The sequence below is a fragment of the Egretta garzetta genome, unplaced genomic scaffold, assembly GCF_000687185.1.
Source record: "Egretta garzetta isolate BGI_Z169 unplaced genomic scaffold, ASM68718v1 scaffold285, whole genome shotgun sequence".
Classification (NCBI taxonomy): Eukaryota; Metazoa; Chordata; class Aves; order Pelecaniformes; family Ardeidae; genus Egretta; species Egretta garzetta.
In genome coordinates, this window is record NW_009259715.1 from 342920 (window position 1) to 357111 (window position 14192).

Here is a 14192-nt window from a genome sequence, read left to right on the forward strand (position 1 = left end):
CTTTAGCAGGGGGGTTGGACTAGATGGTCTCCTGAGGTCCCTTCCAACCCTTACGATTCTGTGTGTGTGAAACCTCCCTCCACCATATAAACTAGTTGATGTAAAAATCCCCTTCATTATCTCTCTTTGTAAGTCTTCCTTCACTTATATCTTCATATTATCTCAACTACAGCAATGATTCAAGAATACCAGGGGATGGGAAGGAGAGGTGTTTTCTCCTACTGCTGAAAAAGGGAAAAAATTCCTAAAACCTTGTAGTACAGGTAAAAAAGCAGTGGCAGAGATATATACAGTAGGAGTACACAAAAATAAGTATACATTAACTATATATAAAATATTTGTTCATTTTGTGTCATTAGCAGATGTTATATTTCATGGTGTGATAATAAAGGTAGACTTTTTAAAAGAGTAAACAGTTGCTAAATCTAAGGATATCAGTAAGCTCCAGGAATCATTAGAAGAGGGAGTGGATTTATCCTGTCTGAAAAGTATACATTGGCTTTCTACAGTAAAAGGACGGAAGAGGGAATGGGATCACCACTTCAAGCGTCAGTGAGTTTTTGGATTAGGTAATATAATCTAATTGAACACTGAGCTAACTTTGAACTGGAAGCTGTATTAGCATGGCTCAGCTAATAAGCCACTGAGAATCAGAGTCCACAAGTTTCAGTTCACCACTTGTGAACATGGTTAGACTGCTTCCAGGAGCTTGACTGATAAGTTGGCATTGCACTGCGTGAACATGCCAGACTGGAGTTTTTGTTGCACTCCACATTTCTGTCATAGACCTGCTCTGACACTGGTGTGCTGTATAGTGCAAGAGAGTAACAACCCTGTGGAAAAACAGTTTTACTGACATGTGAAGTCATGTTCTGCATCTGCAGTAGAAATGGCTACTGATAAATTCCCAGAAAGGTTGTTTGGAAGATCTTTGGAGTCATGAGTAAATAATACATAGTTTAAGAGTATGATCAACATTTATGTTCTCCTCCCTGTTTGTTGCTGCAGATGACTTAAGCAATGTTCTGTTTGTCGGAGCTGTTTCTTGAGAATCTTAGTAAGTGACAGCTAAGAAAGGATAAAATCTTGTAATCATGAAACAATGAACAATTTGCTATGGGAGAGGTATTACAGTAAAGTTGATGCTTCTGTTAAATCAATTCCATACTGGTCAGTCACATTTGGATGAATTAATATTTATGTGGGACTGGTTAAATAAGCCAAAATGAGGAAAGTACAGCCCCTGCATTCGCAAAAAGCTTCTGTTATCAAAATTCAGGTTGCAACTTCAGTGGGGCTGCAGATGAGTAGCTACTCACCTCAAGTGAATCAGTAGTCTTGACTTTCTCTAAAACTGTATCAGCAAGTATTGCAATTTTAATTATTTTAATAGAGTATAATTAAAATAAGGCCTAAGAAGTATTCTCCTCCATTTGATTTCACCATCATTCATTTTATAAAGAAAATAATAAACTAAGAAATCCAAAACCTCTTCATATTTTGGGGAATTAAATATATTCTTCCTGATGTTTGATGGCTCAAGTGAAGTGATTCTCACTTACTTGGTTTCACTGAAATTCTTACTGTCATGGTTTAATGCCTCTTGAAACCCATGTTTGCAGGTTTTATCTTTTACTGATACAACAACAAACAGAGTGATGACTGCATAGCTTAAGGTGTAAAATTAGTTGGGCATTCTGACCCTACTTGGAACTGGTTGTCAGGCCACTGTAGGGGAGACAGCACAACTGATTATTTGTTCATGTAGCTGTTCCTTGTGCATATGCATGCTATGAAAGTCAAAGTCAGTACAAATAAATTGTTTTTACTGGATACTTAGTTGGCTTTAAGGCCTCATAAAACCAAATCATTAACTATAAACTGAAGAGAAATGCTTAAGTTTATGATGTGAAAAATACTCTTTTGCAAACCAATGAAGTCTTCAACATCAGAAGTTCTGGGAGACAGAATGTGAGAGCAAGGAGTTCATGATTTTCTGTAAGAAGGAGAGATAAAATTTAATATTCTGACCATACCAAAGCAAACACCATAATAAATTAATTTTTAACATTGCACATCCCCCAAACTACCACAGCTTTATATACTCTTGTATCTTTGATTTGTGTTTTATTTTCTAAGTACTAATTTCAAATTTCTCAACAAATTCCTTGGAAATTGTTATTGGTGGTGTTTTTTGTTAATTTATGTTTTTTCCTATTCTTGTGGGATTCCCTTTTGGGTTCTCTACTGACATTTAATGTTACTTTACATAGTTTATTCAGCCTAGGTGCAGGGTTTTTCATTACAGCATTTTCCCTAGTCTGGTGTGCAAGTTTGAGAATTTTTGCAGTTCTGTCTAAAATTAATTAAATAGTTTTGTAAGTGTCTTTCACTTTTGTTGAAAATCAGTTTATATCTTCACAAGTTCGGTGCCCAGAAAAATGCCAGTGTTGAATATGAGGGTCTTTGATATTGAATCAAATCATATTGAATATTCTATGACATGTTGAGTCATTTGGGATTGGTAGGGAATATCCTGCTTTACATTTTAGCATGTATTCACAAAGTTCAATTTCTCTGATACTACAGATCAGGAATTAGAACTTCACTTACTTCTTTTTATACTAAAAGTTTACCTTAAGATAATGCAATCAAAATCAACTCGTATTGCTCTAATGTGCCTGTTATACCTTTATCTTTTGGACGTACAAAAAGTAAGCATGAAGTAATAATTTTCTTTTTAGAAAAAAATCTCTTGTTGAGCCATTATAAGGGGCGTGTCAATGTTAATTGGGGGGAAAAACCAAACAACCAAACAAACCCACAACCCAGCTGATTTCATCCATTAAATTACTTAACTTTGGAAAAATTTTCGGTCTTCTTACTTACTCCAGTTTATCTGTACAATAGAAATTATAATAATTACGGATAAAATGGTGAGGGTTTTTTACTGCTATACCAGCAGAAAAATGGAGGAGTATTGAGTAGGAAAAACTTTGATTTAATTTTGCAATTTTTTTTCTGCCTTAATGTGAAGAAGGTTGAATTTAGGAGTACAATGATGATCTGCAACCTAGACTTTTATAAGGGGTGAATTTTACTGGCTCAGGATATCAGCATTATGGCAAGGAAAGTTCTTGAATTATTGCTTTTTTCTAAATGATAGGTCTTTGATTAATTATTGATGAATGGTTGCCGCCTAATTGCTGAATTATTAAATTGCTCTCATGTTCCACTGTTTCCTATATACCATGAGCCCTAGCTTTTTACACCAAAGAATTTGTTGGCAACTTGCCAAATCTCAGGGGCTGCTCACACTCTCCTTAGAATTTATTAATAGACTGGTAAATGTGTAGTGTGGTTATATTTGTCTGTACTTCTGTCTCTGCTAATAGACAGTAAGAAAATGTTTAGTCATTTGTATGCTTGCCTTAGAAGTTGATGAGTACTTCTTGATGTAAAGAGCGTTTCTGTAATTATAGAGAATTTACGAAGTGTTACAATTTCTGTCTGGGAACAAAGTCTTTACTTGAAATAGGAAGCACTTGAGTTCATATCTTTTATCTTTGATTACTGAACTGAATGAGAAAGTCAGCTTTAATCCTTGTGTTTCGTTCCCAGGGTAGGAGGAGACTGTTCTTCGGGTAATGTTTATGATCATTTATATACCTTGTGTCTCATTGTGTATTCAAGTTAAGATTAATTTTGTGTAATCCACAAGATATTTTCATCATATATTTCTTTTGGATTTTGAATTGGACTTGCATTTTTAGTTAAGTGTAATTTGTAAATTTGCTGTTCTCTGGCTCATCTGAACTAGAAGGCAGATTCAGCAATCATAGAATTTAAATCAGAGTCTATGCTGTTGTACCGTTATAACGTCCAATTTGCGAAACAATATAATTGGTCTTCAAAAAATGTTACCATTCTAAATGACTAAAAGGCAAAATCCTGATGTCATTGATGCCATATATTGCTGACTTTGTTAAATGAACGTTAGGAATCTGTTCTATGAGCTGCTGAATATCCTCAGTTCTTGTTGACATTAGTGGGAACTGAAAATCCTTTAGCACCTCGTATAATTGGTGTCAAGAATGATCTTGAAGCCAGTGACATTGAAAATGAGGATTTCCCACAACAAACATAGGAAATAGTCTCACGTCTTTTGAGTATTCAATGTTAATTGCCAATAATTATTCTAGGCACTAATGTTTACAAGCAGAGCTACCAGTTTTGAAAGTGACTTGTAAACAGTCACTCCTTGTATTCACTATGGAAAAGGTTACAGTTAGAAAGATCTTTTTGGGTTTTCTCTTTCATTTTTTTAATAGTTTTGTTTAGGGCTTTTTGCAGTGGAAGCTACAACAAGAGGAAGAATAAAAGGTTTTGACTAACTGTTTTGTAGGTTGTCCATTCTTGTTGCATCAACATTAATTATTGTTGATATATTTGTCCTATAGAAACCTTGTTGCCATTGTTGACAGATGGAGTTCTCTTTTATGTCAGGAGTCTAATTTTTAATGAGCGCTTGATTAAAGGTTTTCTTCTGCTCCTTTCCTTTAGAAGAAAATGTGAAAGGAAAAATGAAAAATACCTCTCATAACATGGCATTGAAAAATGATTTAATATATGTCCCAAAAAAGATTTAGATTTTACACTACCAGACAATTAAATGGTCACATAGAGCATTACCAAGGTATTGTTTTCTCAGAGCATTTTTACTTTTCTCCAAAATAAAGGCTAAAGAGGATGCAGGCCCTTTTTTTAATTAACTGAATTTCAGATTTAAATTGTGGTCTTTGATTTCATGAAAACATTCAAGTTCCATGTATTTAGTTTTCTTCTTTCACACCTCGTTTTATTATATTTTTTTAGCTAAGATGATGGCTAAAGTTGTAAACACTTTTCAAAGTTTTAAAATAAAAAAAAAAAAACTTTGAAAGAGAACTGTAAAGTGACGCAAACTATGCATTCAGCTACAACAATAAAAATACAGTATCATTTGAATATATCAAATAGACTTGCCACACAAATATTCTGGTAATCATATAAAAAATTGAACCTAGAATATATAAGTAACCCAGTCTCATGCTTGCCTAAAAATAAACAGATTTGGAATTATTTTCTAGCCCCCAGACAGACTTTTTCTAACCATCTCCTCCGTGTTGTGGAGAACTCTGCTACTTGGACTGCAGAAGCATCATGGATGGGCATCTGTTCCTCTAAGAAAAAGCATAAAGGGGCTTAAATAAATATTTCCAATAGTAACATTGATGTTTGTAGTGGAGTTGAGGACTGCAGTTCAGCTTCTCATGGACTACTTGAAGCAGAATGTTAATGCTTGCTTAATTTGATAAAACCTGGACTGGAGTTGGCTTGAAGCAGCTAACGCTGGGACACTTTAGAAGGTGATATAATCTGCTGATGAGGAGATGAACTTCTCCTGCAGAAAAAGGGAGGGTGTCCCCATGCTCAGACATGGTACAGGCACCTATAAGTACAGTACGTTAATACAGAATTAACAGTGAACTGTTCAGCAGTTGTGCGTTCCTTACTCCAGCAAAAGAAATTTGATTCCTGCTCCACAGCTGCTCATTTATAAAGCAGTGAGTATTTAAGATGATTGTGTCTCTTACTCTGAATGTATTAGTTTATGTAGTTATGTGTTTTGGTGGGATCCCCAGAGTTTCAGGAATATTCATAAATGTGTATGTTGATTTAGAAAGTATATTCAGTACAATTTTTAAAGGAAACAGCATGTTGCTACCTCTTTAGATCTTGCTTTTTCTTTTGACTTGGAAAACTCTCATTGGTTCTATTTGTTAGAATGTTTTGAAAGAATGGATATTTAACTAAATATAGAATGCAGTTGCTGAATCTGTTGCCAAAAATCGTGTTCATTGTATAATTCTATGTGAAGTGCTACTTCTTGTGTTGATTTACAGTCCAAGTTTCTCAGAGAAGTGTATTGTCTATGCTAAAGAAAGACAAATATGGGAGTCTGCACAACCTTTCATGGCCACTGAGGAAGAAGGACTAAGAATGAATTGGTTTATCTGAATGTTACAGTGCCAGTTCTACGTAAAATAGAACAACACATTGTTAATTTTTTGATCACTGTAATCTGTTTATGAAGAAATCAAGAACTCTCTGTATGATATTTGTGGTTTTTCAGCCTTGTAATGGGTAGTCTTTTAGAAAGTGCACACTGAAATTTTCAGCAAAATACATTTAATAGACTGCTTTAGTTTAATACTTATGTATTTTGATTTCCCTTTTGTGTTAGCTTTCTGAGAAATATGGAGTCCATGTTTGCGGAGAAGGTGGAGAATATGAAACATTCACTCTGGACTGCCCTCTATTTAAGAAGAAAATAGTTGTGTAAGGAACCATTTCTTCCATTTCCTTATATTAAAGCAATGGGAACATATTCGCATTTAGCTTGAGGCAACTTTTGTTGGCAGAGGTAAAACATGTCCTCTAAGTTCACAAACACTCACTTTGTTTAACACTGGCAAAGTTCTCTGAAAACCTAAATCAATACCTGACAAGACGAGGCCTTCATAGAGGGCTATAAACTTTTTAGACATTTGCACTTTTCGTTTACTTGCTGATTATGGCCTGCAGTAAAAATGGTACCTGCACACTGACACTTTTATCCTTTCATGAAGTGCGAATTGCCTGTAATATTTATCTTTCATTACAGCTACATTTGATAAACTGCCACATCAGTAGCCTGTGGGTTCCATTAGCTCTGTGTGTGTGTGTGTTATAAGTTTAGCAGCTTAGAATGGTAACGATAAACATTTTTCTTCATTTTTTAGAGGATATTTTAAATACAAACTTTGCATGAATCCATGTCATTTACACTGAGTATATTCCTTTAATGTAAATTGCTAAAATCTGTGTAGTGGGATATGGAAAATATTTGTGTCTTGATGTGAGTTTCTTATTAGTCTGTTAAATAGCTAAGCCTGCTTGCTGGAAGTGAGATGTTTTGACTGCTTTTCCTTTTCTTAGCCAAGTAAACAGACTAGTAATCATGATACTTGGTCATCTTAGGGAAGGTTAAGATTATGGGAGCATATAGACATGATTAAGGCTTTCACAGTGAAGGTTTATTTGTTTCATTTTTCTGCAAGACTGGGATTGGTCTGTATAAGGAACGGAGAACCAAGAGCTGTTAACTCTGTTTCATTGCATGGCATCTGGGAGAAGAACAATAGACAAACTGGTGAAAGGAATGGCAGCTACTCAAGCAGATGTATGCTAAACTATTGGTTGACTGGAAGATATATCCTCTGGAGTGAACTAAAAAACTAGGTAATTTGAGTCTGGAGATACCTCCATCCAGGAAAGCTACGGACTTTGTTAGTAAGAAGCAGATTCAGAAAGTAATAATGTAGAATCTTTAAACTGGATTTAAGTTCATGGATGGAATTATGAATGAAAGCGCCAGGAAGTGAGACTCTTGGAGAAGACTTGCTGAGGGGAACCAGGTGTTAGGTAGAAGCCATAGGTTGTGAGCCAACCTGCTGACTAGTAGGAGTTGAAAAGTTAAACAGGAAGTTAGAATAAAATTTGTATGATGCTTGGGTACATCTTACAACAAATACAAAACTCTCCTGTCTGCCCTCACATAGAATCAGTTCAGTCTCTTCTAGCAAAAAGGAAAATATTGTGAAATCATTGCTAGACTATGATTCATTTTTGCATTTGAAGTCTGATATTATTTCTATTAAACTGGCAAATTCTTATCAATTCCAGTAGGTGACAAAGGGAGAATTTTGTGACACTTTCTTATTTAGAGTAATACTACCCATTACTAGACAGCCGTGGCCTATTCAACATTTATATTGCAGCACTTGCAGCAAGAAGTATACTTCAGAAGTATAGCTAGATTTTAACTGAGATATTAAATGTGCTTGTATCAGTTTTTGCACTTAAATGTGTTTTGACTGATTATTTATATTTTTTCTATTTATTTTGAGGTTTATTATGTTACAGATTAAATCCAGGAGTTCATTGGAATTGGATGCATAATTTCCTAGTGCTCCTTTTCAAAGCTGTCTTTGCATAGATACAACAGATTGGAAGAACTGTCAACTCTCATGAGAAATTCTTGGTTGGTGTAGTGTGGAGAGATACTTTTTTTTTTTTGGCATAGAATTTGAGGAACACTTTTAGGAAGGTACATTGCGCCCTTGGTTTGGGATCAATCAAACACCAATTTAAGTAGAAATATCTTATTATATATTCTAGTTGTATTTCTGGCTATCAGTGGCTTAATGACCATTCAAGAAACTAGGAAAAGCTAAAACAGAAGTGGTCTGGCTGAGTTGTCTTTATTTCTATTGGTGACACTCCAAATAATAATAAAAGTTAACAATAAATGCACAAAAAATACAGGAAAAGACAAATATATAAATCAGTGGGTATTTAGCAATAAATATATGGCATAGCAGACTGTTCGACAGTTACTCAGCTAGTTCTAAATATACATTTCCGTAATGGAAAATAAATAGCGACACTGGCATTGTGTCTGGCTTGATTAGCCCTGCTTAGCTCTTGCATTATTCATGTCATAAAGACATGCCTCTTGAGGGGCCATTAATGTAAAATCTATTATTTTATGAACTCCGAAAGAAAAATATTTTGTAGTTTCTTTGCCATTAAATAAGTTACAGGTTTGTTTATTTTGTGCTTTTCATATACACTGAATCTAAACAGACTGTGTTATGTTAACTATGCTATTTCCAAATGTTTAGATAGCCATGATTCTGGTATACATCCTGATACAATTTTTGAAACTTAAATGAAGTGGTAACAATTACAATTTAGAGGTAAAAAAGTAGTCAGGATTTTTAAGGTCCCTAAATTCATGAACTCCTCCAAGAGGTCTTCCTAGAGAAAGTTTCTGAGGAAGACGTTGAAGATTACTTTTGCCTCCAAAACAGGTGTGATGGGTTAACTTTGGCTGGCTGCCTGGTGCCAACTAAGCTGCTCTCACTCTCCGTCCTCAGCAAAACAGGGGGAGAAAATCAGATGAAAATGCTTGTAGCTCAAGATAAGAACAGGCCGATGGCTTACCAATTACTGTCAGGGGCAAACCAGACTCAACTTGGGGGAAATCAATTTAATTTATTGCCAATTAAAAAAAAAGTAGAGTAGGATGGTGAGAAACAAAGACAAAACTAAAAGCACCTTCTCTACTCATCCCATTTTTCCCAGGCTTAACTTCACTCCTTTGCCCCTGACTCTTCTACATCCTCCCCACTGAGCAGTACATGGAGATGGGGAATGGAGGCTGCGGTCAGTTCATAACTCTGCATCTCTGCTGCTCCCTTCTCTTCACATTTTTTCTCTGCTCCAGCTTGGGTCTGTTCCATGGGCTGCAGTCCTTCACGAACTGCTCTAGTGTGGGTCTTTCCAACAGGGCAATTCTTGAAGAACTGCTCCAGCACGGGTCCTTTCCATGGAGTACAGTCCTTCAGGAACAGACTGCTCCAGCATGGGTCTCCCATGGGCCATGGTTGCTGTCAGAAAACCTGCTCCTGCATAGGCTTCTCTCCACTGGCCACTGTTCCTGCCAGAAGCCTGCTCTGGCATGGGGTCCTCCACAGGCTGCAGTGTGTATATCTGCTCTGATGTGGTCCTCCATAGGCTGCAGGGGACCAACCTGCTTCACCATGGTCTTTACCAAAGGCTGCATGGAATCTCTGCGTCGACACTTGGGGCAACTCCTCCCACTGCTTCACTGACCTTGGTGTCTGTGGGGCTGTTTCATGTTTTTCTTGCTCCTGTCACAGCTGCTGCACAGATTTTTTACCCTTTTTAAAATATATTGTTACAGAGGCACCACCAGTGTTGCTGATGCGCTCAGCAGCCCCATGTCTCTTCTCATAGAGGCCACCCCTGCAGACCACCCCCTGCTACCAAAACCTTGCCATGTAAAAACCAATACAACAGGAGAAAATCTAATACACCTGTCATTCATAACACTACTTTCAGGTAGTGTTTTCACTGGTCAATGTTTTTGTCACATGAAACTTTTGACAAAATAAGTTTGTACAGTATATCCTTTGAAAAAGACGGAAATCTGCTAGTTCAGGAAAAGAAAAACATAGCATTGATTTGCTACTATGGAGAAGTGGAAGTCTCTTTAATGTAACACTATATGATGAATTTTGCTATTGAATATTAAATGGAATTCTTACCATTCTTCTCAATCTTCAATAAAAAATATGCCTCACAAAGCATGGCAGATTGAGTGAAATATCTGAAAATAAACAAGACCTATCAGTAAAAGCAAGATCTTACAATCAAAATATTCAAGGAAGAGTCAGATTGGGTTTTATCTGGTTTTTCCAGGTAGACTATTGTAGTCTGGTTGTCAGCTTTTTTTATGCTCAGAATTTCGGAGGTACCAAGCATTTCCTGTCCTTCTTACACTGGTATTTAAAGTGCAATTGATTGACATGTCTTCAAATCAAAAAGATCTGTTTCTCATCTATGTGAATGCCTTCTAATATCTACTTTTATGATGAAGGCCCATTTGTATTTATGGAACACAGAATAGTTTGATTTTTTTTTTTTCAGGCAAATTGGCATATTTTAAGTATTTGGAAAGTATAATTTTGCATTTATATACCTTACCATTAGCTCTGTGTTGAGGTTTGTAATTCTAGGTTTGGAGTTAAAGGCAAATCTGTAAACATGATAAAATAATCATGTACTGAGAGCACTGACTGTGCTCTCAGACTTGCTTTAACTTGTCATATTTGTCCTGTGAACATGTTACAGATCGTTTTTAAAATTAGTAGGTATTTCCTACAACTTCAGGGAGACTTTAGAGATCAGATTATTATGATTTAAAAAAATAGATAATTAGGACAGCTTTTCAATTATTCTTCATTGTTTTCCAAAGCCTTCTGAAGATGTTCCTTAACAAAATTCCTGTGTTTCCAACATAACCAAACATGAATTACCTTATGTAGTCACGTTGCTACTAAAAATTCAGATTTTCAGCATGAAATGGCTTTTATGTAATTACCAGGGTCTCAAATCACTGTTTTTCATTTTAGTCTCTGGATTTCATGCAGTTTTGCGGGTTTTTTTAGTATTTCCTAAGCTGGACATGACATGTAAGTTCAGGACTTCCTTTTTTTTTTTTTTTAACTGGTGACTCATTGTTGGATGCAAACAAAACTGTTCTGCTTTTCACCTATTCATTACACTTACTATTGAACAAGACTGTAAATTTTATCGGAACAATGATGTATGTTTGGAGAACTTGACAGAAAATGAAGTAGTTAGGAAAAAATATTTTCTTTTGATTTGTATTGTAATACTATTTTCAGCACCACATAATCTACCTATTGTGACCCATCAACTGAGAAATCTTGGCCTGTTAAAGTAGATATCTTTTATGGGCCCATCAAATACCCATGTGCTAGCTGTATCTTATAGGAACATGCTTCATACCAAGAAGAAATACTTACGATCTCTTAATATTTGCAATAGTTCTTCAGCAATAAATAAATAATCAAAAATTCTAAAGTTATAGAACAGTTAGCACAGGTGTCGATGCTTAGCATTGGTTGTGCTGCACTAGTGAATTGGAACATGAAGGGATACAAGTAGGACTGCTTCTTTTACTTTAGAGTTAAATATATTTTTTTAAATTTACTAGATATTCTTTAAATTCAACAGAAACATAGATTTAATAACCCTAAATCTTTGTTTTTTCTTTCTGATATAAGGTTTTCTGTTAATTCTGGTAATAAGTAGTCCATGCATTACTGAAAAGTACCAGACTTCCCCATATAGGATTTGAACAACAAGTGAGAAATGTTTATTGAGAATATCCTCAAACACTGAGGATACCCAGGTACCAGCTACTACTGGAGTCTGTTTTTTATTATTTCTAATTATGTGTTCCTGTTACTAAGATTTCCAAAGTTACTTTCTACTTATTTCTGTTAGAATTAGAAGACACCGTGGGCATTTGAAAAGAATTATTTTAATCTTAAGGGACTATCTTTACGATATCGTAAAGGAATAAGTGATACTTTAATTGTAAAGAATCTTGGTAACTTTCAAGAATGAAATTGAAGGCTTATTTACCAAAATACTTTAAAAGTTTACTAAAAGGGAAGTGGAGCTTCTTATGTTAAAGGTAATCATCATCGCTACATTGCACAATAATTTTATTATTTTAAATCCCAAACACATTTTATAGAACAGATATTCCATTAATTTTACACTTTCATTAAGTCAGTGGAATCTGGCCAAGACTTCAACTGCTTCCAGTTTGCATGGGTTTTATGTGGCATTACTAGAAATCTCTCATCTCATTGAATACTATGAAGGTATCAAGGGCACTGTGGTTTCAAGAAAATTATCTTTGTGTCCTTAGCCTTACGTATAACAATTTTCAGATCATCTTATAGTGTGTCTGAGTTTCTCTTATGTTGTCTTTGAGCTTCTCACCTTATGATGTTTGTTTCCTAGAGCTACCTTTTTCTTAAGTAGTAAATCCATGCAGATGGATATAACAGATACTGCCTCTTGTGAATCAAAGTGTGACAGATTGTGTCTGTAAAAATGAAAACTAAAATTAACTAATTTGAATCAGCACACAGGAAGTTTATCATTGTTACCAACACATTTGGCATTAAAAAGTTGTGTCTAGTAGTCTTCGATATCATAATACTTGTAGAACAATCCCTGGAGCATTACTCAAGAATAATGGACTTTTAAAAAAAATCTCCTGTTGATGAAATAAAAAGATTTCTTTACATACTAGTCTCTAGAATGCAAAACATAATGTCCTTTATACTTTCATAGACTACAGCTAACTGAATCTCTCAATACTGGTCTGGAAGTGTAGTTTGTTTCTTTTGAAAATCAAAAATTAGTGGAGATAAGGTGTTCAACAATATGATTTTAAGATTTTATATAGCAAACTATTTTTTCTTAATTTATATGAAAACTAAGTAATAAATTAATAGATTTTCAGTGAGTTACCTTGGGAGCCTGTGTTATACAGCAACTAAGTATTGTCTATGTATAAAATTAGATACTAATATTTGATGCTAAGAATTTTGTATTTCAGAGATTCAGCCGAAGTGGTTGTGCATTCGGCTGATGCATTTGCACCTGTGGCCTACCTTCGTTTTTTAAAACTGCACCTGGAGAATAAGGCAAGTAGATTGCAAATGTCATCTATCTTTAAAAATGTATGCATGCTTTCTATTTTTGTGTTGCTTTGTTATAGTCTGGAGTGGACCTACATATTCTCATGTGGGTGTACTTTCAAAGAACAATGTACATATTTAGTTGAGTTTCAGAACTTACCATAAGGAAAAACTCAACACAAATGCTTCCTTGTGTCAAATGAATGAATGGAGGTAGTATATTTGTGTAGTATTTCTCATGTTGAAACCTCAGGGTGCTCAGCCAATGTAGTTCAGTCAAGCACACGTGTAACCTGTGTAGTACAGCTAGCCACACTGCAGAACACAGCTGTATTAGGAGACTGTATGAACAGTGTTGATTTGCTGGGAGGTGGCATCTTTTTGCTGTTTCTGATGTAAAGTGGATGATGTAAAAACTTGTTGATTCGCAAGTGCTTGAGTTTTAAAAGTACTGTTTTTTGGTTTATCTTTTCCATATGAGATACGTCTAATGAATGACTTAAAATCATGTAGAGGAGATTATCCTGGTCAGAGATCTTAAAGGAATCAGTAGTTCACTGTGATTCATTCTCTTAGCTTATGATTCCATGGAAACAGCAGGACAGGAAGAAGAACTCTAGTGTTTTAGATATTGCAGACTTTTATGTGAGCAGAGCTAAGAAGGTCAAAACAGAAGATATTTTTCTTCGTATTTGTCATCACTCTTCTATTTCTCTTTTCCTTATTTTACGGGTAAAATGATTGGTTTTTTTTCCTCCTGAACATCTGTAAGTGCTAGTATTTTGTTGAAGAGAGTGCCTCATGATCTTCCAACTACTGTTGCAGTCATCTTTTTATAAGTCTTCCTACTTCTTTCTATACTTTAAAGATCACTGAACCACTGCTAGGTGCAGGGATTGTTATAGAACATTATTATATTGGTATTTGACATTTCATGTCTCTTGAGTGACTACGTTTCCTGAATTTCTTTCAATAGATCATGCCTTTCCCCCC

General features: G+C 35.2%; 1 protein-coding gene across 1 annotated transcript in view; it reads left to right on the top strand.

Moving 5' to 3' along the window:
• Positions 1 to 14192, top strand: part of DPH6 (diphthamine biosynthesis 6) — a 215163-nt gene that overhangs the window by 62187 nt on the left and 138784 nt on the right. Inside the window, exons 6-7 of the mRNA XM_009639058.2 lie at positions 6287 to 6381; positions 13118 to 13205. Coding sequence (XP_009637353.1) covers positions 6287 to 6381; positions 13118 to 13205 — 183 coding nt within the window. The remainder of the gene's footprint in view (positions 1 to 6286; positions 6382 to 13117; positions 13206 to 14192) is intronic.